Source organism: Phoca vitulina, unplaced genomic scaffold, assembly GCF_004348235.1.
Source record: "Phoca vitulina isolate PV1807 unplaced genomic scaffold, GSC_HSeal_1.0 scaffold28, whole genome shotgun sequence".
Taxonomy (NCBI): Eukaryota; Metazoa; Chordata; class Mammalia; order Carnivora; family Phocidae; genus Phoca; species Phoca vitulina.
Genome location: NW_022589731.1, coordinates 12792449 through 12820062, shown reverse-complemented (window position 1 = coordinate 12820062; position 27614 = coordinate 12792449). Strand labels below are relative to the sequence as shown.

The following is a 27614-nucleotide window of genomic DNA, read 5'->3' as shown; positions in this document are numbered from 1 at the left end:
CTGTAAATAACAAAGTACGTCCTACCAAATGTACCAGCTATATATTGGCAACCTTACTACCAGCTTCTCCATATGCTAATGGATGTTCTTGTCTTAATTTCAGACGTTTTCTACTATACTTTTCCTCTACTAGGCCTCTGCGGATGCTTCTGGTAGGTCGAATGCAGAGATTTGTCACTAGTCAATTGCAATTAATCCCTTTATTATGAAATCCGACTGTCTCCCTATGTCCCATGGGTATTTTCATGAGGGGGGGAATGGGGCCATAATTTACTACAATGGTCTTTTCATGATGTTCAAAATGCCTCAGTTGACTAAATATAAATTGGTAAAATGTTCCTGAAAAGCAACTTAACATGTATTGAAAACCTTAAAAAAAAAAAAAAAAGGTTCAGTCTTACCTGTTTCAGAACTAGTATTGTATCCTAAAAAAAATTATCAGAGATGTGGACAAAAGTTTTACATAAGAATCTTTATCGCAGCATTATTTACAACACCAAAAAAAGAATGGAAGAAGAAGCCAGGAAACAACATAAATAGGCAAGAAGAGGAGAATAATTAAGTTTATGACACATCTATAAAATGCAATATTATGCAGTCATTAAAATTATGTTTCTGAAGAATTTTTAATGACACAGAGAAATACTCATTATATAACATTCAGTGGAAAAGCAGAACACAGAACTTCATTAAAAAATGATGCTCCTTAAGTAAAAAGAAAAAAATATAAATATATCTAAAGTCCTGGTTACTAGAAATATAAACAGAGTCAAATCATCCCAATGCATATTTTTAGGCAAATTGCTCTGAAGCCTGACTCTGATAATTTTCCCATATGGGGCCTTAAATTCTTCAGGCTGAAACGAGGCTGGAGTATCCTTTTACATATACCTTCAGAGATCTTTGTAATGCATTATATAGATTGTGACACTCATTGGCTTTTCCTCCTTTCTTTTTATTGAATGCCAAGTTTCTGTACATGTTCTGGCTTCCATTTAGTGAGATAAAATGATACAAGAAATACGAAAACATTAGCTCAATCAGCGCTCACCTCCTTCCTCCCTCTGCCACTACAGCTCAAATCCTTGTTTTGGAAAGAACATGAACCAAGATGAGTAGAATTTGGACATTTGAGGAGTGAAAGAAGATGGACATTCTTGGCAGAGGGCACAGCATACACTGGGCCTACGGAGCTGGGCACATCAGGCTGTGTATGACAAACAGTGAGTATTCTCTTTCTGTGAGGGAAGGATCTACAGGTGGTAGTAGTGGAGAAAGGTGGTTTAAGGCCCGATCACAGAGGCTCCTGGTAACATTAGGATGATTCCAAACATCAAAGTTACCACTCAAGAGAATAAAGATTTGCCACCAAGTATATCCAAGAGAATATACTGTGGGTTTTGAGAGCAATTAGAAAGAAGAAGCCAAAACTTCTTTTGAGCAATGTCAGTACCGTGTGAAATGAACTGGCCTGGGAGATAGAAGACCTGGGGTCACCTGCTTGTCCTGCTGATAATCAGCTGTATGACCTGGGGCAAACTATATGCCTTCTTTAGGGCTTCTGTTTCCATATGTATAAAATTACAGGGATAGAATATACGAATTCGTGCATTCATTCACTCAGCTAAGTACTGGCCTGTTGTGTCAGGCACCATGCTGGACACGGAGGACACTGTGATAAAGACGGTCCTTACTAGCGTGGAGCTCACAGTCTAGTTAGGGAGGCAGACAGATAATGTTTAGTGTAATGAGTGGTTTAGGGATATATCTACTCATGTAAGTATATTTAACCTTCCAAGGTAACAGCCTTGAAGGGGGCAGCAACCAATTCAATGTATAAGCTCTAGTATGTTTGTATAAAAATCAATCATGCAGTGGCAACATTCCAAATACTAAAAGGAAATTAAGATCTGGAAATTATTACAGTGAGAATCTGTGTAGTCTCATTCTGTGGATATGTTTAAAAATATGAGATGGAGGCTGCACAAGACAGGGGGCTGAACAAGAGGAACTCTAGTTGTCTGATCCTGTTATGCTAATGATCCTGAGATTGAAAGAGAGGAAAGAGGGCTGGTGCAGGGAGCAAAAAACATACCAGGAACCCTAGACAGCCTAGCAGGCTGCAGCTTCCAGGAAGCAGGCTTTGACCTTGTCCCGTATCATTCTTCTGCTTCTAAAGACAGTGTAAACAAATGGGAGCTTTCTCTGATTATATGACTTTAGAGAGACACTAATGCTTAAGCAGTTAGTTGGTTGCTTGAAATTCCTAGATGTGTTACCAAGATGACTTTAAAGCCAACAGGTGACACATGGAATACTGTGGTTCTCACAAAATGTAACAGTGGAATTTAGTTTTATTAAATAGCTAACATTTGTAATTAGGACTTCTGGTGATCTTTACATTACCAGTTTAACATAGTAATAATTTTTTAAATAGATATGTTTTTATTTTTTAAAGGAAATATCTATAAATATATAAATATAGATATATATACATATTGAATTGGTTGCTGCCCCCTTCAAGGCTGTTTCCTTGGAAGGTTAAATATACTTATTCGAGTAGATATATCCCTAAACCACTCATTACACTGACCATATATGTAACTAAATTATTATGTAAAATTATACTAATATTTATATTTATATATTTCTATGGTGTGAAAATATAGGGATTCCAGAAAGGCAGTTACAATAATCTTTGTGGTCAGAACTCAGTTACTATGGTAAAGGTTTGGATTTATTTTTTCATTAGCATTTTATCGATTGGACCAATTAGTCTGAGCAAGCCTGAAATTCCCAGGATTTCCAAAACTGACATCTATGCCTTTCTTAAGCTGCTGGTGACATATATGATGTAAATTTACCAATTACAAGACAGAGATGGATGCGCATCAGCAGCAGCGAAGACTTGGGTTTGAATCTGAAGTGCTCTGGGACAAAAGATAAAATAATGTTTGATCTCTGAATCACTCTTTAAAATCCCTTCTTTCTTTTTGCTCTACTTTTTTTTTTTTTTTCCAAATCACAAAATAGAGCAAATTAGATGTAAGCTTAACATATTTCATGTAAGTGCCTTTTTTCCTTCATACTTTTCCATGCTGTTTTTAATATTTTCCAACTGGGGAAACATTAGAGTATAGGAACTAATGGCATACACTTTAGAGTCAGGAAAAAAAAAAAGGGGGTGAAATCCTGAGTCTATCAGTTATTACAAGTTTTTGAACCTCAGTTTTCCTTGCCTGCTAAATACAAATAGTAGGATCCAACTTATAGGATTATTACAATATTAAATGAGAAAATACAAAAAATATTATTATAGCAATGGACTCATAGTAAATACCCAATAAATTTTATGTTTGGGTTTGTGTTTGTGTGTATTTGTGTGTGTATATCTTTGCTCATTTCAGACATTTGCACAGCCTACTGAATATATTTTCTAAATTGAGAAAAATCAATAAGAGAAATGATATTTGCATTAGGAGTCTTCCCCTCCCCTCTGAAACTGTTCAGCACAACATGTCCAGGTCAAAATAATTTAAGAATATTTTTAATAGAAAGAGCTTAGCCTTTTCATGGGATGACTAATTTCTTTAAACATTTTCAAAACTTTAACAAAAAATATGGTAAAATAGGGTGCATGGGTGGTTCAGTCGGTTAAGTGTCTGACTCTTGATTTCAGCTCAGGTCATGATCTCAGGGTCATGAAATCGAGCCCCATGTCAGGCTCTGTGCTGGGGGTGGAGTCTGCTTAAGATTCTCTCTCTCTCCCTTTGCCCCTCCTCCACTCTCTCTCTCTCTTAAAAAAATACAATAAAACATACAAATAATTCAGTAAATGTGTGTCATCTTGTTTTAAGCTTTTACTGGTCTTGCTTTCCATGTTGCATTAGAAGTCCTACACTTTCTGATTTACCCATTAAATATGATTTAAAGATGGAAAACAGAATTCGAAAAAAAAATCCACAAACTATAGCATTCTAATGAACAAAATAAAAATGAACATGTAGCTCAAGAATCAAGGAAGAAATTCAAGAGGATAGCATCAAGGCATTTGTAAGATTTGCTCTTTTTCAATGCCTTTAATATGTGAACAAGTGGCCTGGCAGATGTGGCCTCAGAGACTTCAACAATAAGACAGCTCAGCATACGAGGCACATAGACCAGGCTTTAAAACCAGCTCTACAACTTGCTTGCTCTAAAATCTTCAGCAAGTAAAACATTTTTGTCAAGTAAAATAACCTTTCTGAAGCATGGTTTCTTTAGCTGTAAAATAGAGATAATTTCACCCATGGGTTATGGTCAGAAAATTAAATGGTTTCATATACATAAAGCACCTGGGATAGTGACTATACATGGCAGGTGCTCAGTAAGTTGTGGTTATATCTAATGTTGTTATTTAGTTATTATAAGTTAAGATATATGTTTTTATTTATATGTTAACATGTTGCATAATAATGGCTAGATATTTTTTCACCAAATTTGGAGGCATGTTTGGGATGGTATGCCTTAATATAAACTACGTGTTACATAAAGATTCACTTTGGAAATTCTGAGGAATAACTTCAAAGACTGTGGCAGCCATTCCCCTGAGCAGCTGAAACTGAGGCACAGAAAACCCACATGGTTGCTGATTGGGAGAGACCACGGACAGGGAAAACAGTACTTTCAAAATTTGAGCCCCAAACTGAAAGTCACAAGGACAGATATTCCAACTTGAATGAGTGGCATGTCTATGGGTTAACTTCTGGAATATGACCCATGTGCAGAAGAGTCCTGAAAAATACATTTTACTAACTTTTCACGTTAAAATAATTTTAGACTTACAGAAAAGTTACAAAGGAGTACAGAGTTCTCATTTGCCCTTTACCTGGCTTCCACTGATACTATTTTATACAATCACAGTATAATTATCAGAACCAGACAATGAACACTGATATAGTATTATTGAGTCATCTATAGGCTTTATTTGAATTTCACTAGTTTTCCCACTAATGTTTTATTTCTGCTCCAGGATTTAATTCAGGATCTGATTGCATGCAGATGTCATTAGCCTCTAATTAGTGTTAATTCTTCAGTCCTTCTTTGTCTTTCATGACCTTGACACTTTTGAAGAGTTTTGTCAGTTTGTTTTGTAGACTCTTCCTCAATTTGGATTTGTTCTGATCTTTCCTCATAATTACATTAGTCTTATGCATTTACAAGAACAGAAGTGATGTTTTGGTCTTTTAGGGCAACATATCAGGGGGTGTACGATTTCTTCATGTTTTATTACTGATGGTATTATAACCCTGATCATTTGGATAAGGTCATGTCTGCTACATTTTTCTACTATAAACTTACTATTTCCCCCTTTGTAATTCATAAATGTCTTGTGGGAAGATACTTTTGAGACTTTGTGAATGTGCTGTTTTACATTATATTTTCTCCCATTAATTTTAGACTCCATCAATTGTTCTTGCCTGCAGTAATTACCACTGTGGTATTTGTCTAAGATGACTTTTCTATCTTCCTTATTCTTTACATATCCATTAACTAGAATTCTACTGTAAGGAAGAGCCGGCCTTTCTCTGCCACTTATTAACTTATTCAGTGTTTTACGTATGTTAGTATGGACTCATGGGCATTTAATTTATTCTTCGAGTCATAATCCAGTGGTATATGTATTTATTCTGTTGTTCGTTGTTCCAGGTTTGGCAGATGGTTGTTCCTTCAAGTGGGCTTCTATTTCTTTCCAACATGTCTTCATAACTTTTTGAACACTTAACTTTTGAACACTGAAACCATAAGCTGTCCCAAGCTCATCTTGCATTTTCCTTTCCTGGCCTTGGAGTCAACCATTTCTCTGGAAAGTTCTGGTTCCTTTTATTTAGAATGTTGTTAGGAGACCCAGAGATGCGAACTAAGAGTGTTCATTGCTACTGAGGTTATCCTGCCTCCAGGCCCTCTCAGGGGACACAGTGAAGAAACATACATACGTACGCGAACCCACATACACACATCTGCATTTCTATATATATCTACATACATGTGAATAAGCTCTGGCTGATGCTTCTCATTCCAATCCAGTACCATAGAACTCATTCTACTCTTCTCACTATCTCCCTAGATGTATCTTTTTTTCTCTGATAGTGAGAAACCCAATTCTGATGATCCATAATGTATTTAACCTGTTTAACACTAGGATAGACCTAGTGTCAGCATTGCAAACCCATGCCCCCCACCACCATTTCCAAAGAAGCAAATGTACTAACTACAGTGTAATGTTTGCATATAGTTCTGTTTGCTTTAGCCTTATGGCACACAGTCCAAATATTATTTTGTCAAGTTACTTAGGCTGTTCTTTTCTTTCCTATCCCCTCTGTGCAGGTATGTTATTCACTTGGAATACATTTAGGTTCATTTTTTATGGTTTGTCTTCCATTTTGGGTTCCCCATATCTTGATTTTCTTTGTTCATTTATTGGGTATGTGAAACACTACAATGTTTCTAACAGTATATAAAAAGGTACTCAAAGAACTGTCACTCCCCCCTCATCCCTCATCCCTATACCCCCTCTCCTATGCCTCCATTTTCATATTCCATTTCCATCCCACTCCCTGTAGGTAAATAATCTCATTAGTTTTTGTTTTATGTTTCTTGTAATCCGAAAAATTGAGTAGATATCTGTATATTTTTAAAAATTTCCTTATTTCTTATATGAAAGATAGCATACTCTAGATAGTATTTTGCACTTATGTTTCTCACTTAATAACATATCCTGGAAATAATTTCATATCAGTTTATAGAGATCTTTCTCATCTTTTTTTTTCACAGATGCATTGTACTCTATTTGTGGATGTACTATAATTTATTTTTATTACTTTCCTATGGATTCTCATTTAAGTTGTTCCCAATATTATGTGATTAAAAACAATGCTGAAATGAATGCCCATGTATTGTCATATTACTGGAAGTATATTTTAGGGTATATTCCTATGAATGGGATTGCTGGGTCAAAAGAGTGCAAGTGTAGTTTTGTTAGATATTTATTGCCAAATTCCCCTCCAAGGGGGCTGTACCAGTTTGCATTTTCATGAGCAATGTGTTGTCATACTTTCTAATTCTCACCACATGATAGGTGAGAATACTTGTAATCTTAGAAATACTTGTAAAGCAGAGGAAAAAGGAAGTTGAGGTAAAGCTCAGATGGACAGAAAAGAGGTGTACAAAAAGCTAAAATGGGACTCTGGAGTGTCCTGACAAGACTTTCAGTCACCTAAGGAGACTAGGAAACAAGGATGATTTTGAAGTGTTGGGAAAAGTGAAAAACATTAATGCAAAGACTAAAGTGACCCCTGGAGATATAAAGGGAAATAGAACATAATCTGTAATGCAGTAAGCGTAAGACAGGTTTAAAAAGATTGACTTGTTTTAACATGTAAGAGAAAAGGCTAGTAACAAATATAAAAATAGAGAGACTCAAAGTGTTTGAAAAATCTCAGGCTTAAAGAACAGCTGTGATCTAAAAACCCACAACAAAGGACATAGAGGCCACGTAGCCAAGCAAGAATCAGAGCAGACTGTAAAGGATGGTCAAGCAGCAGAAGCAGGGTCTGGTGACTTACTCCTAGGCCACCAAGAAAAGGAGTAGGGACTCTGATCCTGCTTAAAGCACCCAGAACGAAGAGAAGCCTAGGAAACATTCATTTTTAAGAAAAGAAAAAAGGATGGTCTTAGAAATGGTTAAACAATGGTCTTGTGAATGACCAAATCATCAAAGTAAGATTTTTATATATGAAAAAAAATACTCAAAGACCCAAAGAAACCTGTTAAATGTAGGGGAAAAGACCACATATTGCAAAATGACTAACATGACTTGAGACAAATAGCCCTTTAGAAGGGGCTGAAACAATAGCCCTAGTCAGCAATGAAGAAACAGGTGATTGAACCTCAGTAGAGTTTTTGATCCTATTTCAAAAACCAAATTTTAGGCCAGAGATTAGGAAGGTTTTTTTTTTTTTTCATTTTTTAAAACGAGAAACATATAGAATTAATTTATAGTAAGGCGTCTATAACAAGTACATGAGAAAATGCAGTTAAAAATTTGCAGTGAGCTTAAGAGGTGGACTCTGGGAAGTTAGCACCAATAAGGACAGATGAGTAAGAGAAAGGAGTAAAATAATTAAGCACATGTACTGAGTTTCTATTATGTTGTAGGCACCACTTAGCCCCTGGAGATATAATGATAAATAAGGGGAAAACCCCTGCCCTTAGCTTGTCTGGGTAAAATAGAGACACTGTAATAAAAATGTTATAGTAATAAATAAAAAACAAAGGAGTGGACTGAGGATGGAAACAGGTTTCACAGAGGAGGTGACCCTTGAAATGACATTCTCTTATTGGAAGGGGAGGTGTGGGTGTTGGTGTGTGTTGGAGGATAGTTCAGGCAGAAGGACTAGTACATGCTCAGGATAGGGGTGTGGTGTATCTATAACATCAAAGTGTATTTTGAAAATCACTTTAGCATCCAGCAATGTGAAGTATTTCATATCTCCCTAAAATCTCGTATTTGTAGATAACACAAATGGGCATAGGGCATGAGAATGGAGCTTAGAATAATGGGATTAAACTTCAAAAATGACCTTGAAACATCAGAGAAACTAACTGAAATGAACTGCTCCCTTTTCTTGTGCAAGAAAAGCAGTAGGTATAAATGCAAGATGCAGAATGGCAGAAAGGATCAGGAAGGGACAGAGAGGTCCTACTGAACTGCGCAGGGAAAGTAACCAGCAAGGCAAGGCAGCTGGTTTTAAAAGAGATGTTAGCACTAAGGCACAATGAAACTAAAGCCAGAGAGAGCCGCCTGGACTCTAGAATGATGGGCACTAAGGAAGTCTGTTCAGGTGAACTTCAGTTTCCTCATCTTTTGAACAAAGGGACAGAACCATCTCTAGAATCTCTTTCTATTCCACAATTCTCAAGCCAATGACCTTTGGGAAGGTTGAAGGACATTCTGAGAGCCACGAGGTGACCCAAGCTGGAAGACATAGGCTTTACAAGGCATGGATAGAGGACTGGGAGCAGTGTGTTGAACCTGACCTGGGAGGTGATCTCAAAACTGCCTTCTACCATGTGATGGATTATTATAAGGAATGCGATCAGCTGTTCTCTATTTCTGGAGGGATGAGAACAAAAAAAAAAGAGAGAGAGAGAACAAAAGAAAATGGGATCAAATTGCAGTGAAGACTGCTAAATAACAGAACGAATTAGTCCCAGAAGTTATGGGCATGCCTTTTGGGAAAGTCTTTAGAAACAGTCTGTCTGTCCAAGATGATTCTGGACAGGGTCACCAGCTGTGGCTGCAAGCCATTGGATGAGCCAGATGTCATTTCAGTGCCCTTCCTATCTCTGTGTTTCTGCAATTGTGTAATATTATGCATAAATAGAGTAATACCGAATTACCCCATTTATACATTTTATGTATCTATTAATATGGACAACAGTTTCCTTTCCATTTTACCAGTAAAGTTTTGAATACAAATGTGACTCAGCCTCTCTCCATTACAGCTCTACATTCAGAGCTAATTGCCTCGCAGAACACTTAAGGAGTCATTTTTCATTATGATGGTGAGCAAGGAGAAAGCAGATGGCACAGTCATGTTATTGATTTGATGATCCTTGCCTGGTTTGTTGAATAAATGGAACTGAATGTATGGTCACTGCATCCAGACTTTTAGGGCCTTCAGCGTTCAGTTCAAATTATGTCAGCAGGTTCATGGGGCAAGAATTCATTTATTCCTCCAAGGCTTCTAAATGATAACTCCAGGCGTCAAGTAGAACTCCTCAAACTACTTCTTTGGAGTCATGCTCTTAAAGAAGAGGATGAGCTCTTTCTTAAGTTTTGCCAGTGCTTTATCTGCATGACCACCCTGAACTTGCTGCCCATCAGTTATGGATGTAGACCCAACTTACATGGGCTATGCTCATTGGCAAGTAATACTGTGGATAAAAGGAGGCAACTTATTCACTTTGCAGAGGACCATTAACTCTTTCCTTTCAAGTTCTTGAAGAAAGATGATTCTGGCCTTAAGTGGTTAATGTTGTTATAATCAATGTTTGCCTTTTTTAGAGTTACAACACTACTACCATTGGTTCTGGCTCCTCCACTGGGCTGTTCATTAAGAATGAAGGGGAAGTCACACTCAAAGATGCCTTTGGTAGGTCTTGTGGCACCATTTTGTAGTAAATGATAGGAGATTAAATCAGCTATCAGTATAACATGGAATTTTTAATCAAAACTTGAATATACTCCTTCCAAATGAATTTGCTAAGGAACGATTGGCCCTTTGGAGTGGTCACCAGAAAAATGTTTCTGTGCAAAGAAGAAATTCCCAGGGCCCTCGACCCACATTTTCTTAGCAGTTTATCAGTTTGCTGGTAAGGAGACATATTTTCTCAAGCCATTTAATTTTCCTTTTTGGATCTAGGGAATTCATATCTGTCTGCCATTTCTGGGCCCTGGTAAAAGGTACGCAGTCCTGCCTTCTGGCAAAAGGGGATTATTATTGTGGTCTTTTCTTATCAGACTTGACAACATGGCATAGTAAACATGAGGTCGGGGTAAATTCTCTCCTTCCACGAGAGATCCAGAGACCTTGGTTCTAGTTCCCACTGAGCTACAAGCTTCACAAATCTCTCCCTATCTCTGGGTCTCCAAGCTTCTTTTCTTTCTTTCTTTCTTTCTCTCTCTCTCTCTTTCTTTCTTTCTTTCTTTTTTTTTTCTTCAATAGGCAGGATAGAAGTAGATGGTTTCTAAGTCCATTTCTAAAGCTCCAAAACTTCTAAAATTCTCTGACATTCAGGATTACCCATCTATCTTTGTTAAAGGCAGGTGGCCTTCTGCTAAATTCCCCTAAATGTATGTAAAGCAGGACTATTTAATTCATGGCCAATTAAAAGTGAAACATCTTACTAATTGGAAGTTTTATATAGAGACCATGGTGTCGGCCAGCGTAGGAAATACTAGCAGGCTGACTTAGGCTTTAAATTTTATTCATACCTGCAAAATTCGTATTTTGTTGTTTTGTTGCTTTGAAGGCAGCTTACTTACTCCAGACAAATTTTGATTTTCCCCTTTGGCTTTGTAAGTTGATTTGTTGAGTTGCTTACTTTTTCCTATTTTTCTCTTTGACCACAGTGATTATTTACCAGTCAATTCTAGAAATACCTGAACAGAGTGGCAGGTGGGGAGAAAAGAAAAGAAAATGTGTTGGCCATGCTTTCAGTGCTGGGGGTCTCATTTTTCACTTGATCTTAGCCAAAAGGCCGAGAAGCGATGGGGGTCTCATTTTTCATGTCCATAAATTCTGACTTTCCATGTGAGTTTGTTTCTAATTGCTCTATCTTGAGAGTATTTGAGTTAACTTCCAGGCTGTTTCACTCACTTCTACAGCATGTTTAATTAGCCATGTTCACTATTCTTCATGTTTCTTGTCCTTATTTTCTTCTTTGTTCCTTTTGCACATTAATCAATTTCTCTCAATTAATGGCACAAGATAAAAATTAAAATCTCAAATGGGAGGACCATGGCCATGTCACTTCACAGAGACACTGGGCAGGGAAAGAAAAAGCTTGCACTATCCCTCAAAGCATATAGCTAATGGCCTTTGACCATAACCAACCCCACTCTCTGCTATCCTCATGGGGGGAAAAAAGGATTTGGATAGAGCATTATAGTGTGAGATTTTCTGGTTTTAAATTCTGGCTCAATAACTTATTTACTCTGTGATTATAGGAAAGTGACTTAACCTCCAGGAGTTTATTTTTCTCATCTGTGAAAGAAAGGTCATATTATATATGTATTTATTATATTATATGATAATTCAAAGAATGGTAATGAACATAGAGCAGAGTCACAACAAATGATATGTGTTAATAATAAATACAACAGCAATTGATACTTTTTATTTGCCAGATGTATTTTGTGAAGTTATCTGTCCTGACTATAACTAATATGTTGTATCTTATATATCTTAATTAATATGTAATATCTTATTCCATAAGATTCAAAATTATTTTTCTTGTCATAAAGGGTGGAACCTAGTTGTGCTCTTTGAAACTGAAATAACACAGTTTTGTAAAAATTATTATCCAAAAAAGGAATCAACGTTCAAATCATAAAAATAAAATAAGTTTATGATAGGTTTAGTACATGCTACATTGGAAATATAAAGCGCCTTACTGTTTGTGTCATATTCCCCTAATATTCTGATTTTCCTTGAACCTTAAATCTAAGCAACCTAAGTTTTAATATTTTTCATCAAAGGTACAATGTTGAGCTTGATTTTAGTCCCCAAGATAGGTAATGTGAATCCTACATGAATCATAAATACACAAAATCCAGTCTATCAGAGATTATGGGCCTGAAGTAAAATTATAACTAGTAAATTGTGCATTTGTATAATATATATATATATATATATATATATATATATACACACATTCTTTCTACATATTTTTTGGTGAGGAAGTTCTATCACTTAAGGATAATTAATTTTATTCATCAATTAAATATTTATCAAGCAACTACTAAGTACCAAAACCTTGTTAGCAGCTGGGGATTCAAAGACAAAATAAGACCCAGCCACTGCCCTCCGAGAGCTTACTACCTGGGAAGAAAGTTAAGGGAAGTACACAGTGACTCTGATACATTTTAGGAGGCGGTAAAGAATTGAACCAGTAAATCCTATGGGACTTCAAGGAGAGTGAGGTCATGTTTATATGGAGGAAACTGAAGGCTTCATGGAAAAGGAACCGGCTTTTGAACTGGGCTTTGGAAACAGGCAGCTAAGAGGGAGAGCACATCTCAAGTATGAGGAACAACAGTGCATATGCCAAACAACACACATACACTCACGGAGTCATAGGAAGAAACATACATGTGGAATTACAGGCCTGGCAGCCATCATAAAAATATACCGTGTGGTCACCTTCCTTATTTTATAGATGAGAGAACTGAGGGTCCAAAAGGTTAAAATAACTGCCCAAGGGTGGGCTCGTTTGTGGTGCTCTGCAGGTGGGCGTTGGCAAGGATTCTGTGGGTGGACGCCAAACCCGAAAGAATGCTGAAGAGAGGTTGAGGAGGACCTCACACTCCAGACTAAATGTCTGGACTCACTTCAATAAGCAATAAAATGCCAGCAAAGGCTTATGAGGAAGAGAATGATATGATTAGAATTGTGCTCTCTTTTGGCAGAAGTCCAGTGACAGCGGCCAGTGCCCAGATGAAAACTGGAGACAGGAAGAATGGCAAAAACAAGATGTCTGCTCTATCTGCCAAAAGGGGTTAAATCTACAGAGCTCTGTGATTATTTGCATGTAAAATGGGAGAAAGAGAGAAGACAAGCAACTCCAGGATTTCAAACTTGAGCCACTCTGAAATGAACTGTACAAAAACAGTAGGGAAGTAGGTGGTGGTAACAGGGAGAGAGTCAAGGAAGAGTGACATTATGCTTAAAGAGCAGCAAATCCAGGTTGTGATGCTGGTGCTTAATAGGTGAGCAGGGTTGGCTGGAGATCCAGAGTTAGGAGTCAGCTCCCCTGTGAGTGGAGAGGGCACAACCCTCGAGGGACTGGGTGGAGAAGGATGAGAGGTTGGCTAAAGGATTCCAGGCAGATGAGGCAGACCAAGAACAGAGGGGAGGTGCTCTACGTCCATCATCTCTAAGTAGGTGCCTGAGGTAGATCAAGGCACACCAGAGGGGAGAGTTTCCAGAAGCTGGAGAGGCGAGGTGGGGACTATTCAACTGTCAAGCAGGACGGAGACATGGTGGCAAGTGAGAACGGAGGAAAGGGCATTTGAATGACTGTTTGTCATTTTGTTACTCCCTTAGAATGATATTAAGCTTAGTAACCGTATAACTCTCTCTTTAAGCACTGTCTACTCTATGTCCATAGCACCTAACACAATTTGTCATTATGGGTTTATTTGTGTGACTATTTATTTTGTGTTTATCTCCATGTAGGCTGTAACCCCTACAGGGACAGGAACTTGCTGGTTTTTTCACTACCGTACATACAGTGCCTGGCATGTAGCAGACGCGTTTAAATATCTCTCAAATTAATAAAGGTAGTACAAGAAGATTCACAATAACTATATAACGATATTTTGGATAGAGGATAAAATTATTTCCTACTATTGATCTGTGGGCCTTTTTAATAGTAGGTGTGTTTTTGACAGAGTCATATTTATTAACAATAATCTCAGGTATTTGTTCTTTGTGGTTGCCTGGGTTCTCTGCCTAATTTTATAGTTTATTTTGCCATGAAATGCCCCTTCCTTGTTTCTTCTTTATGAAGATACATATGGTGCATGTAAATAATATTTGGATTTGAGGTTAAAAGTAACTACCATGCCAGATTTTTGATAACGAAGTCTTGATATGGTTCAGTAGTTTAATTTCTTTTTCCAGCCACCTCTAACAGAGAGAGTGCTAAGATTAGATCAACAGGTGTTTTTCAACAAGTGTGAAGATACAGTGGCAAAGTTATGGAAGGAAAATAGAGTCCTAAGGGACAGGAAAACTCAGAAGCTTCTGGAAAATGTGAATTAGCTTTAAAAACTGGCTTCAGAGGAAAAGAGTCCCACAATGAGAACCTGGAGACCCAATCTATCTCTGGGACTGCAAAGACCTACTTTTCACTGGTGCTGTGGGATAGTAATAGCTACTTTCCAGAATCATTAAGAAGGTTAAACCAATGACTGTATGGAAAGCACCCGATACAATGCTCAGAATTACTAGTTCCCTTTCTCCCACCTCTTTTTCATTTAATTAAACGAAGGTCTCTTTTGTGTCATCATTATCCATGACACTGTGAGTAGACTATCATTTTAAACATTATACAATATTATAGATTTTTCAAAATAATCTGGTCATCCTGCCAAAACTTCTAAGCTTAAAGAAAAGAAGATTCAAAACCTTAGACTTTCTACAGTATTCTTTTTGGTAATGTTAGACTCAATCAAATGTGGGGCAAGATCAGGGCAAAATTCTACTTTTAGTTGAAGCACATAGCTCCGTTTTTGGCTGTGGACATCTGGGTCCCTGGGATTTTTAATCCAGTGAGAAGACTTAATTTGCTTCTTCTTAGTGAGAATCCATAAACTACAAAATCCATAATCTTCCATCACAAAGTTACAGCAATCATTATCATTTTCAATTTAGGCTTTTGAAGAGCTCTATTTACTTTGTCCACATTTCATCTTAATGTGACTCTGAAACGCTTGAGGACCTTGCCATCCAAGGTGATTGGAGACATGCCTGGTTGTTTAGTTTCATGCAGCAATTACTTGATGGGCCCTGTTTTCATGGGAATGTCAGTCTTTCAACCATTTTGAGGTCAGTAGAGAAAGTGGTGTAGAGTGTACAAATGTCAACAGCAGAAATCCCACATTAACCCGAACAGTCTGGCATGGTTGGCAGGAGTTTCTCACAAAGGATAGAGTAATGAAGCAACAGGTTTACGGGGTGGGGGAGCTGGGAACCTAATTAGTCCAGCTTCAGGAATGCCAAAAAACCTATTTAATATCTTTTGCTTTTACTCTTCTAAGCCATCAAGAGGGAGAATTTCTCACAAACACCTAAATGCATTACATTAAAAAAAAAAAAAAAAAAGATTAGTGCATGGGGTAATCTGATGGATGAATCTGCAGTTTTTCTTTTGACCTCTGTTAAGATGAAAGCTATGGAAAGGACTTCACACATTTTAGACCCTTATTACTTGCTAAGAATTCCTAAAACACTTTCTGGTGGAAAGAGAAGAAACTCCAAAGACAACGTCATATTTTAAATTAAAAATATTACTAGCTGCTGCTCAAAAGAGATGGCTAAAAAACTAGCACTGTGTATCTATTTGTCGGTGCTGACATTCAGTTTCAGAGAGACCACCATGCTCCTCAGATGCTTCCACCTTCTCTTTATCCCCAAACTTATCCTTGTCTTCAGGGCTTTTATTCATGGTAATGAAGAGTGCCTTAGGAAAAGCATCACTGAACATCTGGAAAGCTACATTTCAAAAAAGGGCCTTGTAAAAAATGTTGGGACTGGGCTAAGGACTGCAAGAGAACTTTTAATCTAATAAATAAGACTTATTAGTCATTGAATAGATATGCTAATATCTGGAGCATAAGTCGCTCAAGAGCCAGGAGAAGGCTCCCAGCACCATGTTCATCCCATAGTAGGGATGGGGTCAGGAGTTGATCCATGAAGCTCCTTCTCTATCACCATCATCATGAAAAGTGTTTTTGAACTGCTTTCTGTGTGTAGGGCACTGGGATAAGCACAGGCACATATATGGACTTCTTGCAAAGATATGAGATAAACCAAACTCTAGAAATGAGATAACCAATGTCAAAATTTCCTTTCCAAGAGCCAATATGGTTCTTGAATGATCACTGGAATGCATTTCTTCTCAAGTAGTGGATGGTACTATGTTAAGTTTTAATTGGCTGTATACATACCAAGTATCCTGATGAAGAGTAAAAAAATAAGTTGTTTAATTTGTACGTTGGTGTCAGTATTTGCCTTATTCAGGGAAAACTGAGACGTGAACATTAGAAAATTTCTCTCTACAAACAGTACCTGTTTTTTTAAATTTATTTTTTGTTTGGTTGCAGTGAAGTCAGGAGGTTTTTGTTTGTTTTTTTTATTTCCCAACATCTTACTATAAAAATTTCAAACATGCAGCAAAGTGGAAAGAATTTTAACGACAGTATTCCCACCACCTAGATTCTACCATTAACATTACTTTACTTGCTTTATAATATATCTGTCCATCCACCCCATCCTACTATCCATACATCAATATGATGTTTTTGATGCATTTCAAAGTAGACTGCAGACAGCAGATAATATTGTATTTTGAAGTAGACTCAAAGACTCTTAATCCTAGAAAAATACCTAGAAAACATTTATTAGTTTTTTTTAAAAAAACAAAGAACAAGCTCATCCTGAATTATGCACACACATATTCAACATAGTTCAATCTACAGGCTCTGAAAAAGTATGGTAAGTTAACTCAAGGTTTTGTCTACCTTTATCAACTCTATAGACATTTTCAGGACTCCCCCAAATGTTGGGCTTTGTGAAGACATGGGCTATGGATTATAGACAAATAAGGTCTCTGCTACAGATCATCAGGAAAAATTACCTGGCATGTTAGCTATCAGTATTTTTTTTTCTCTATACTCTAGTAGTTTCCTAATTATTCCTTGAGTGTAGAAATAGAGATTTCTATGCCTCAATTCCCTCATTTACAAAGTGAGTTTTATAATACTGATTGCACAGGCTTGTCATGAGAATCAAATGTGAAAAATAAGAAAACACTTTGTAAAGAGTAAAGCACTATGCACATCTAAGATAGCATTATCGTTAGTCATCATAATGCATCTGCAATCGAACACAGCTGAGGTAACTGTCCACACTGCTACTTGGTTCTTTCAAATCAGTCAAAAAGATTTCAGAGGTTAAAGGGACAGAGTATTGGCAGTTGCCTTCACTCTGCCCATCTGTACGTCATCTTGTCAAGGATCTAGAAGAACCTTGGTGTATATCATACAGACTTGTTTTCATTAGTGAAGTGTTTGTTTTGGAAATCATCCCAGCCCTAAAACAATACTTCCATTAGCTGGGCACAGTACCTATAATTATCCATCTTATCTGACCTGTGCCAAACTATTCTACTTGCTGCATCCCATTTATATTTACCTTGGTGGTTCTGAAAGAAGAGCAAGGCATTCACTCAACATATGAGAAAGTAGAGAATGTTTATTTCTTTGAATAAACATCTACAAATAAACTTTGTGTAGAAATTCCTGCAACAAGATATCATCAGGTACCATAAATGACAAATCATTTTTAAGTGGTGGAAACCCTCTGTCTCCATATGGGAAAAACTCTGTTACATGAATATCTAAAATTTATAGGGTATAAAGTAATGTAGCTTCCATTTTTGTGTCAGGATGGATACAAATCAAGAAAGTGAGGAGCAAGGTCAAAGCTAGCTAGGGAACCAAGAGAAGATAAAATAATCAGGGAGGTGAGTTCAGTATCAACTACTGTTATTGAGAACTTGCCAGATCTCTGGCACATTTTGCTTAAGGGGAATTGAAAAGAAAGACAGATTTGAAATTATCCTTACCCTCAAAAAGCATCCATTTCATAAGAGTTGGATAGAGCAAATAATCGGAGATGGAAAAATTACACATTGTAAGTAAATGGAATGGAATATGTAAAAAGAGAGAAATAAGCATGGTTTGTGATTTAATTACAAGTTATAGTCAACATTGTGTGTGTGTACAATGTGGACAACATCACAGCAATGAGAAGACCTCTAATAGGACACATACAGTTACCCCCAAATTCAAAATATGATTTTCATGTAGGAAAAGGAGAATCAGAGGCAAAGGTTGGTTGTGCCATCTGAGGGGGAGGATTCCCTGGCCCATGAGCTCCAGCTGTCTGGTCTGATAACAAGAGCATATATTAAATATACTGAGATGGTGGCATCAAGCTATTATCCTCTGACATACTACACATTCCAAACATGCAAGTAAACTCCTTAATTTGGTTCCATAATTATGAAGCAAACTTCTAATCACATTTATAATTTTGGCATCCTATATGACACACATACTGGGAAAAAATAAGCAGCCCGAAAGGGTCAAAAACTTGCCATGCTAGTGAGATTTCTCACTGTATTTACAACAAATTGGGGTGTGTTTGAATATACATACACACGTATATTACACAAACATACATACATATTTAACATGTAGTTTTAAGAGAAACACTGGCAAATCTGAATTTATAGCAATGCAGATTTCTAGATATTTTGGTAAAAGTTTGCATTCTAATAAATTCTACCATGCTTTACATTAGAACCATGTAAATATCCTCACCGTGCTGCTTGGTAGTATTGTTTATTTCTTCTGTTTAGTCTACATGTTTTGCCTAACTGCTGATGGCTCCACATTCATCTTACCTGACTGTCCAGGAGGAGGGGCACCTGATGATCCTCGTGGTAGACAAAGGAAAACAGTCAGAACAGCAGCTCTGTTCCCAGCACATGGTTCAATGGCTATGGGTTTGGGTGCTCCCTGAAAAAGAAAACCCAATTTTAAATTCACATAATTGACAGGACATTGCTATTTTACTTTTCTCCTACCCATGCTTCAGTCAGGTAAACTGTACACTCCTAGGTGTATGGGGACACACAATGTCTCATTTTTTAATAGTTCAATTGAATATTTTCTCATAGTAATATAGTATTTTTGTAGTGGTGGTCATTAACATTTAGAAGACATTTTTTTTTCTTGGGGAGTTAAAAATTGGTACATATTTTTGAAAAGTACTCTGTTCTATTTTTAGCTTGTTTTCTTTAATAGACTTTATTTTTTAAAATTTTTAGACTTTATTTTTTTAATAATTGTTATAGGATTATTTTTTTAATTCACATATAATGTATTATTGGTTTCAGAGGTACAGGTCTGCGATTCATCAGTCTTATATAATACCCAGTGCTCATTACATCACATGCATGTGATGTAGACTTTATTTTTTAGAGCAGTTCTAGGTTCACAGTAAAAGTGAGAGGGAGGTACAAGATTTCCCCTACACACTTTGCCCTAACATATGCATAGCCTCCCACATCATCAATTGCCCCCACCTGAGAGGTATATTTGTTACAACTGATGAACCTTCAGTGACACATCATACTCATCAGAGGTCCATAGTTTACATTAGGGTTCACTCTTGTGTTATAGTCTATGGGTTTGGACAAATGTAAATGACACATATCCACCATCATAGTATCATACAAAGTATATTCACTGCCTAAAAATCCTCTGTGCTCCACCTATTCATCCCTTCCTCACTACCCCAAACCCTGGCAACCACTGATCTTCTTACTGGCTCTATAGTTTTGCCTTTCCCAGAATGTCATGTAGTTGGAATCATAGAGTTTAGCGTTTTCACGTTGACTTCTTTCACTTAGTAATAAATATGCACTTAAGGTTCCTCCACATCTTTTCATTCCTTTTTAGTGCTGAATAACACTCCATTGTCTGGATGTACCACAGTTTATTTATCCATTCACCTTCTGAAGGACATCCTGGATGCTTCCAAATTTCCACAATTAAAAATAAAGCTACTATATGGAATACCTGGGTGGCTCAGTCAGTGAAGTGTCCAACTCTTGACTTTGGCTCAGGTCATGATCTCAGGGTCATAAGATTGAGCCCCACATCCGGTCCCACACTGGGCACGGAGCCTGCTTAAGATTCTCTCTCTCTGCCCCTCCCCACCACTTGCATGTGTTTTCTTTAAAATATAAATAAATAAAATAAACAAAGCTACTATAAACATACATGTGGAGGCTTTTGTGTGAATATAAGTTTTCAACTCCACTGGGTAAATATCAAGGAGTGTGACTGCTGGATCATATAGTAGAAGCACGTTTAGTTCTTTAAGAAACCATCAACTGTCTTCCAAAGTGGCTGTACCATTGCATTACCACCAGCAATGAATAAGAGCTCCTCTTGCTCTGCCTCTTCACCAGCATTTGGTGGTGTCAGTGTTCCAGATTTGGGCCATTCTAATAGGTGTGCAGTGGCATCTTGTTGCTGTTTTAATTTGAACTTCCTCTGATGATATGTGATAATGAAGCATCTTTTCATACGCTTATTTGCTATTCTGCATGTCTCCTTTGGTGAGGTATCTGTTAAGGTCTTTGGCCCACTTTTAATTTTCTTGTTTCTTATTGTTGAGATTTAAGAGTTCTTCGTGTATTTTGGAAAGCAGTTTTTTATCAGATGTCTCTCTTGCAAATATTTTCTCCCACTTTGTGGTTTGTCTTCCCATTCTCTTGATATTGTCTTCTGAAGAGCAGAAGTTTTTGATTTTGATGAATTCCAGCTTAGTAATTATTTCTTTCACAGATTGTGCTTTTGGTGTTGCATCCAAAATTCATTGCCATATGCCAGGTCATCCAGGTTTTCTTCCAGGTTATCGTCTAGGACTTTTATAGTTTTGCAGTTTACATTTACGTCTATGATCCATTTTGAGTTAATTTTTGTGAAGGGTATAAGGTATCTATCTAGATTCATTTTTTTGCATTGGATGTCCTATTGTTCCAGAACTGTTTCTTAAAAAGTCTATCTTTACTTCATTGCATTGCATTTGATCCTTTGACAAGGATCAATTGACTATATTTATGTGGATCTATTTCTGCACTTTATTCTGTTCCATTGATCTAATTGTCTATTCTTTCACCAATACTACACTGTCATGATTACTGTAGGTTTATAGTAAGTCTTGAAGTTGGGTAGGGTCTGGCCTCCTGACTTCAATACTGTGTTGGCTATTCTGGGTCTTTTGCCTCTCCATAAAAATTTAGAGTCAGTTTGTAGATATTCATAAAATAACCTGCTGGTATTTTGATTGGGACTGCTTTGAATCTATAGACCAGGTTGGGAAGAACTGACATCTTGACAATGTTGATTATTCATATTCATGAACACAGAATATCTTTATTTAGTTCTTTTTTATTTTATTCATCAGAGTTTTGTAGTTTTCCTCATGCAGATCTTGTACATATTTGTTAGATTTATACCTAAGTATTTCATTTTGAGGAGTAGTAGTATAAATACTATTGTATCTTTAATTTTAAATTCTACTTGTTCATTGCTGGTATGTAGGAAAGAAACGGACTTGTATTTTAACCTTGTATCTTGCAACCTTGCTATAATTGCTTATCATTCCAGGAGTATTTTGGTTGATTCTTTTGGATTTTTCTACATAGAAAATCATGTCATGTGTGAATAAAGATAGTTTCATTTCTTGCATCCCAATCTGCATACCTTTTATTTCTTTTTCTTGTCATAATGCATTAGCTACAACTTCCAGTACAGTGTTGAAAAGGAGTGGTGAGAAGGGGATATCCTTACCTTGTACTTGATTTTAGTGGGAATGCTTCAAGTTTCTCACCATTAAGCATGATGTTAGCTGTAAGATTTTTGCAGATATTCTTCATCAAGTTAAGGAGGTTCCCCTCTATTCTTAGTTTACTGAGAGTTTTTATACAGCTTTTATAGGAAAAGTAGGCTAAATACTTGATTTCCTTTTATTTATCAATTTTCAAAATAACTATTTGCTAGCATTCTCCAAACATGAAAATTTATATTATCATTATAAATTTATAACTTTTAATATTTCTGATGTGTTTCAATTGATAGCTGTTATAATTTTGTTTTTAGTTTTATTAATTGTTCAAATTGTACTATCTTTGAACAATGAGAATATCTTCAAATTGGCTCCTGAGTGCTGACATAACCACAAAAGCCTTTGATAGCTTCCTTGTCTTTTGCCTGTCCCAGACCTATAATCAGACATTTCTCTAAGGAAGCTTGCTGGGAAGTGGTATTAATTCCAGACATAAGAGGTATTTATTGCTACTGGGCTGGCCATTTTTCTAGGAAGTTTTAGGCAACAGAGCTCAGTGTCATAAATTGGATTTCCAAAGAAGCAGACTCCGTGGGAGATAGAGTTAGCAAGCAGAGGTTCTTATGGTCGAAAAAAAATGTAGAAGGAGGGCGCCTGGGTGGCTCATTCGTTAAGCGTCTGCCTTCGGCTCAGGTCACGATCCCAGGGTCCTGGGATCGAGCCCCACATCAGGCTCCCTGCTCGGTGGGGAGCCTGCTTCTCCCTCTCCCACTCCCCCTGCTTGTGTTCCCTCTCTCGCTGTGTCTCTCTCTGTCAAATAAATAAAATCTTTAAAAAAAAAAAATGTAGAAGGAAAAAGAAGGAAGCCTCATTAGACAGAGGGAAAAGGCTGAACTGAGATGCAGGGCCAAGAGGAGACCTAGAGCCAGAATAATCTTTCAACAATCAAGTTGGGCCAAGAGGGCCTGGCCTTTATACTCCCTCAAAGATCAGTTCTTTGAAATACGTGTGTCATAATCACCAACTAAGACACTTGTATAAACAATATGACCTTAGGAATAGAGTAAATGAAAATATGATAATAATTACAGTAGTAATAGCTAGTATTGTATTAAGTACTATACTATGAATTAGATAGTCAAAATTCTTTACATATATTAACTCATTTAAATCTTACAGTGAGAACACTGAAGCAAAGTTAAAATTACCTATTTAAATGTATATAACTAGGAAGGAGCAGGGCTGAGATTTATACTCAGGCAGGCTGCCTCCTGAGTCCATTCTCTTAACCACACAATGTAGTTTATCATATGTGTGCATATACAAACAGACATGCACCCACACACATGTACATAAATACATGTGCAAGCACACAGGTGTGCAAACACACACATTCCATGCACACACGTGTGGACACAAACATGCACAAGGAATTTAGGTGTAAATACAATGTCACCTCTGAAACAGTGAGGATATCATTTTAGCATAGGAAAGGTGATTTTGGCTACCTCACTGAAAAAACTGCAAGTGAGACATGGCTGACAGGTCAAAGCAACATCTATGCATGAAGACAAAATAGAAGAAAAAAATGCCACTGGTTTAATTATTAGAACAAATGATTTGTTCGGGGTTTTTTTGTTGATCATATTTGAACTTTTCAGAAGAAATACAGACATATGCAGTCATTCACCAAGAATATTTTAGAATACTGCCGTTTCCAGAAAGTTTAACGAGGCATTAAAGATAAAATATGTCCCCTTTCATGTAAAACTTAGACTGAAATTTCTGGTGACAACAGTTTTATATGATTATAAAGGATTCCTCCTTTATAGCAACATAAATCTCATGTTTAAAAATTTTCCTCATACAGATACATTTTGGGAGTTTTCAATATAAAGGTGAAAGTGGCCATGATGGCAGAAGTAAAGGGCATAAAATTCTTCCAGGAATATGCTGTAAGCCATGTTGCAATACTTGTATCAAGTTACATGATCTACGGTTTTACACTTTAAAGCTTACATTTAATTTAACAGACTTATTTTTGAAAATGTTAAGTCAAAATCAGCATAAGTACATAGATATTCTCCAATGATGTAAATATTTAGAGAATAGGCTTGTCATATTCCAAGGCTAACAGAAAAATACTATGAATGTTTTGAACCATATTTCTAGGCTTCTGAAATTTATTCTAATTTAATAAATGCAAAGTATATGTAAAGGTCAATTGGTTAAAATATACTAAGAGAAAATAAAATGAATTCAGGCTAAAATAATGGTGATATATCAGAAATATTAAAATCCTCTTTAATATACTTAAGAAATACTTCTCCTCTCTACCATCAGGCAAGGTTTTCTTTGTTGTTTTGTTTTCAAGCTCTCAATGCAATACTTGGAACTATTCAAAATATCCAAATTCATGTTAAAATACTTGATTACAAAAATGAGGAGAAAATAAGTTTATGATTACAACAAAATAAAACAAAACAACAACAAAAAATAGTTGAGAAACAGTGGTTCTTGGTTTAGGGGATATAGAAAAACAGGAAACAATTTGAGAGTACATCAGTTGACTGTGTTGTCAGGCTACCTTTCTGCTGTTTTTAACACTGGAAGATAAGGTTTTAAACATCAAATGCTAATGCCAAAAGCACCAACTGAGAGAAAAATTAGTAAAAAAAGAACTGTTAATTTCGGGTGGAAAATGACTTAATTATTTAACGTCAGAGAATCAGCAACAGATGTAGAGTGTAGTAAAATACCTTGACCATGAAAAAGGAATTATGCTTGTATAAGAGCCACTTCTGTGAAAGCGTCCTCAATAATTCCTTACTCTTAATTCTGCTGCTATTGTACAGAAAACATTCAGAAATTTCTTTATATTGATAAACTATATGAAAAAAGCTTATAATTCTGTTTTAAAATCAAACTGGCTTATAACTTTTTCTATTTTGGCTATAAAATTTTAATAAAAGGTTATTAGCAAAAATATGAATTACTCATTTTGTTAAAAATATTAATGACTAGCACAGCTCTTTGACTTTTCTGGCAAGAATTCACATAATTTAAAAAATTATTTCCGAAGAATTTGTAGGAAATCTCACTTTCAATAAAGAATTTTAAATAAAAAAGGGAAAAAAACCCACTTTATAGCACTTGATTTTTGCAGCAGAAAATAGCAAAACCCCATGAATGATATTTCTGATACCTTGAGGTTTGCCAGTTGTTCAGCAATAGATACATAACCATGAATCAAAATCATTTCACAATGACATAACATGTTCACTGAACTGTGCAATTTATCATGCATTTTCCATGGCTGCCTTTGAAAGAAATAAGGCATGGGTTTGTTTGCCCATAGCACTTAGAGACTGTGATTTACTTCCAGGCAGTTTCATATTTGTTGTACTGCAAGAAGCTGGTGTTAGACCGTGCCAGAAAATATCATTGACAGTTACATAATTAGTAGTCCTTGTTTATTAAGCACACAGCACTTTTAGAGTGAAAAAGACTTGCTTTGTTCACTCTAGTGTTTTTGAAACTATTGTACTCATACTTTCAAGTTCTTGTTTTTAGAGGCAAAAATTCTGTGTTATCTCTTTCCATTTATCAGCTATTAAAGACAAGCAAGTTACCAGAGAAGCTTCTGGAATCATAAGGATTTTCAAGATGACAGTTCTTAAAATTTATAATGACTGAAAAAGAAATACTCTGAAAGTGAGGCCACCATTTGACATAGCTTAGGAAAATGCTACTGCAAGAATCACGGGGTGCTTGGAAGATACCAATGGGCAAAGTGGGCTACATACTTGTTCCTTCCTCCATTGGCCCGCTCAAAGAGTAAATGAGTGAGTGATTCTCTTCCAGAAATCACACTGAAGCCCCATCATTGAAAACCCTCACCCCAGCAGCTGAGGACTTAACAGAATTATTTGATGTCCTTGGACTAGGCCTCAGAAGATTAAAAATAATAATAATAATAATAATAATAATAATAATAATAAAAGATGTTTCCTTTCTCAAAAACATTCACTATTTTCAAAGTAAGTTTGCAAACTCAAATTCCTTCAAGGCCCAGGTGGGTAATTTAATAATAGCTAACATTTCTTCAATGCTCACAATATGCCTTGTGCTGTGCTACATGCTTACGTGAGTTTAACCTTACTCCATGAGCTAGGAACTGTTCCCATTTTACAGATAATGAAACTGAAGCTCAGAGAGTTTAACATAAGTAGAGTTGTAGACATAATAGATGACAAAGCCATGGTCTGGAGCAGTGTCACCTATCTTCTGAGCTTGTATGCCTAACCGTTATGCACAATGCCTACAGTAGGTAAGAAGACTGTCTTAACTTCTAGAATAAGACAACAAAAAGTAGTGGGTACTACAGTGAACTGGAAAGTATAAGATCTCTTTAAAGACATTAGATCTCAAAATTGTTGCTGTCAAAAGAAGACACCTATGGGCCAAAATGGTTGATGGCTGGCACTTTGTGATCTTTGTATTGTGAAGTCCAAAATGGCATTTCAGGATTGCCATGCTCTTGTCAAATGTCATCTTTTATTCTGCACAAGCTCTGTGTTTTAGTCAATGTAAGTGTTCACTATTCAACAGCTGTGCCCAGGGTTTCCGGAATGTGTGCTGTCTTCACTCATAATATCCCTACTGTCTAGGAGATCTTTCCTATAGGCCTCTAATTTTTCTAAAATCATTCATCTCCCAAATCCAACTCATCCATGAATCCTTCCTTGGTCTGAGGTATTGAGTCTCTCTCCCTTTAGTTCTTTAATTGTACCTTTTATGGTCCTCCTCATTTTTCACCTTGAATGACACTCACAAATACCCTATCATCCACTGAACAATCTCTTTGAGGATAGGCCCAGTTTCTTATTCATCCCTCTTGTCCCTGCACTCATCTCTCTCTTTGAAATGCCTAAGCATGGTGCCTATGCCTCCTTTGGGGACTTATGTCTCCCAGTCTTTTACTCTAGCTATTGATGTATATGTCATATGTCTCTGTTAGATTTCTGCTCCACCAAGCCAGATACCATGTTGGATTCCTCTTTGCTTTACCTATACCATCTAATAGAGTATATTTTTCACATGATAAGTGAGTGAATTAAAGAATAAATGAAATTGTCACATGGTAGGCATGACTCAGTTTCTCCAAATTATGGATACTAAGGGGATAATAAAACATGGAAAAATAATATTAACTAACATTTGTTGAGTACTTAACTAGGTTTCAAGTGCTATGCTAAGCATTTTACATGCATTATTACATTATTTTCTATAAGACGAAGAAATTAAAATTCAGAAAGGTCAGATAATATTCTCAGGGTGACACAGTGAGGGAGGGGCAGATCCAGGGACAGACTGAAACTCAGATCTGTCTGATTCTAATATCTTGGTTTTTAACCACCTTAGGATACTGCTAAAAATACAGCTTAAGAAGACTAAGAATATCTCATTCTTTCAGCCTGGCTATTAATGTAGGAATGAACTTAAGATATCACTCTAAAAGTCATATGCATGCACCTGCCTCATTCGTGAGGCAGGGATTCAGGGTTCAGAACATTTGAGTTCTTGGACCAACTCTGCTACCATGTATTTGTGTGATACTGGGTATGTTGCTAAGTC

At 36.6% G+C, this 27614-nt stretch overlaps 1 protein-coding gene across 5 annotated transcripts in view; it reads right to left on the bottom strand.

Annotated features, from left to right (window-relative positions):
- Window positions 1–27614, bottom strand: part of ATRNL1 (attractin like 1) — an 839540-nt gene that overhangs the window by 81477 nt on the left and 730449 nt on the right. For 4 of the 5 annotated variants that reach the window (XM_032423422.1, XM_032423424.1, XM_032423423.1 and 1 more), the window contains exon 28: window positions 13879–19135. In XM_032423422.1, the coding sequence (XP_032279313.1) occupies window positions 18977–19135 (159 nt within the window). In that variant the 3' untranslated portion in view covers window positions 13879–18976. Of the gene's footprint in view, window positions 1–13878; window positions 19136–27614 lie in introns of those variants that run through there. The other variant, XM_032423427.1, reaches the window with a different exon arrangement.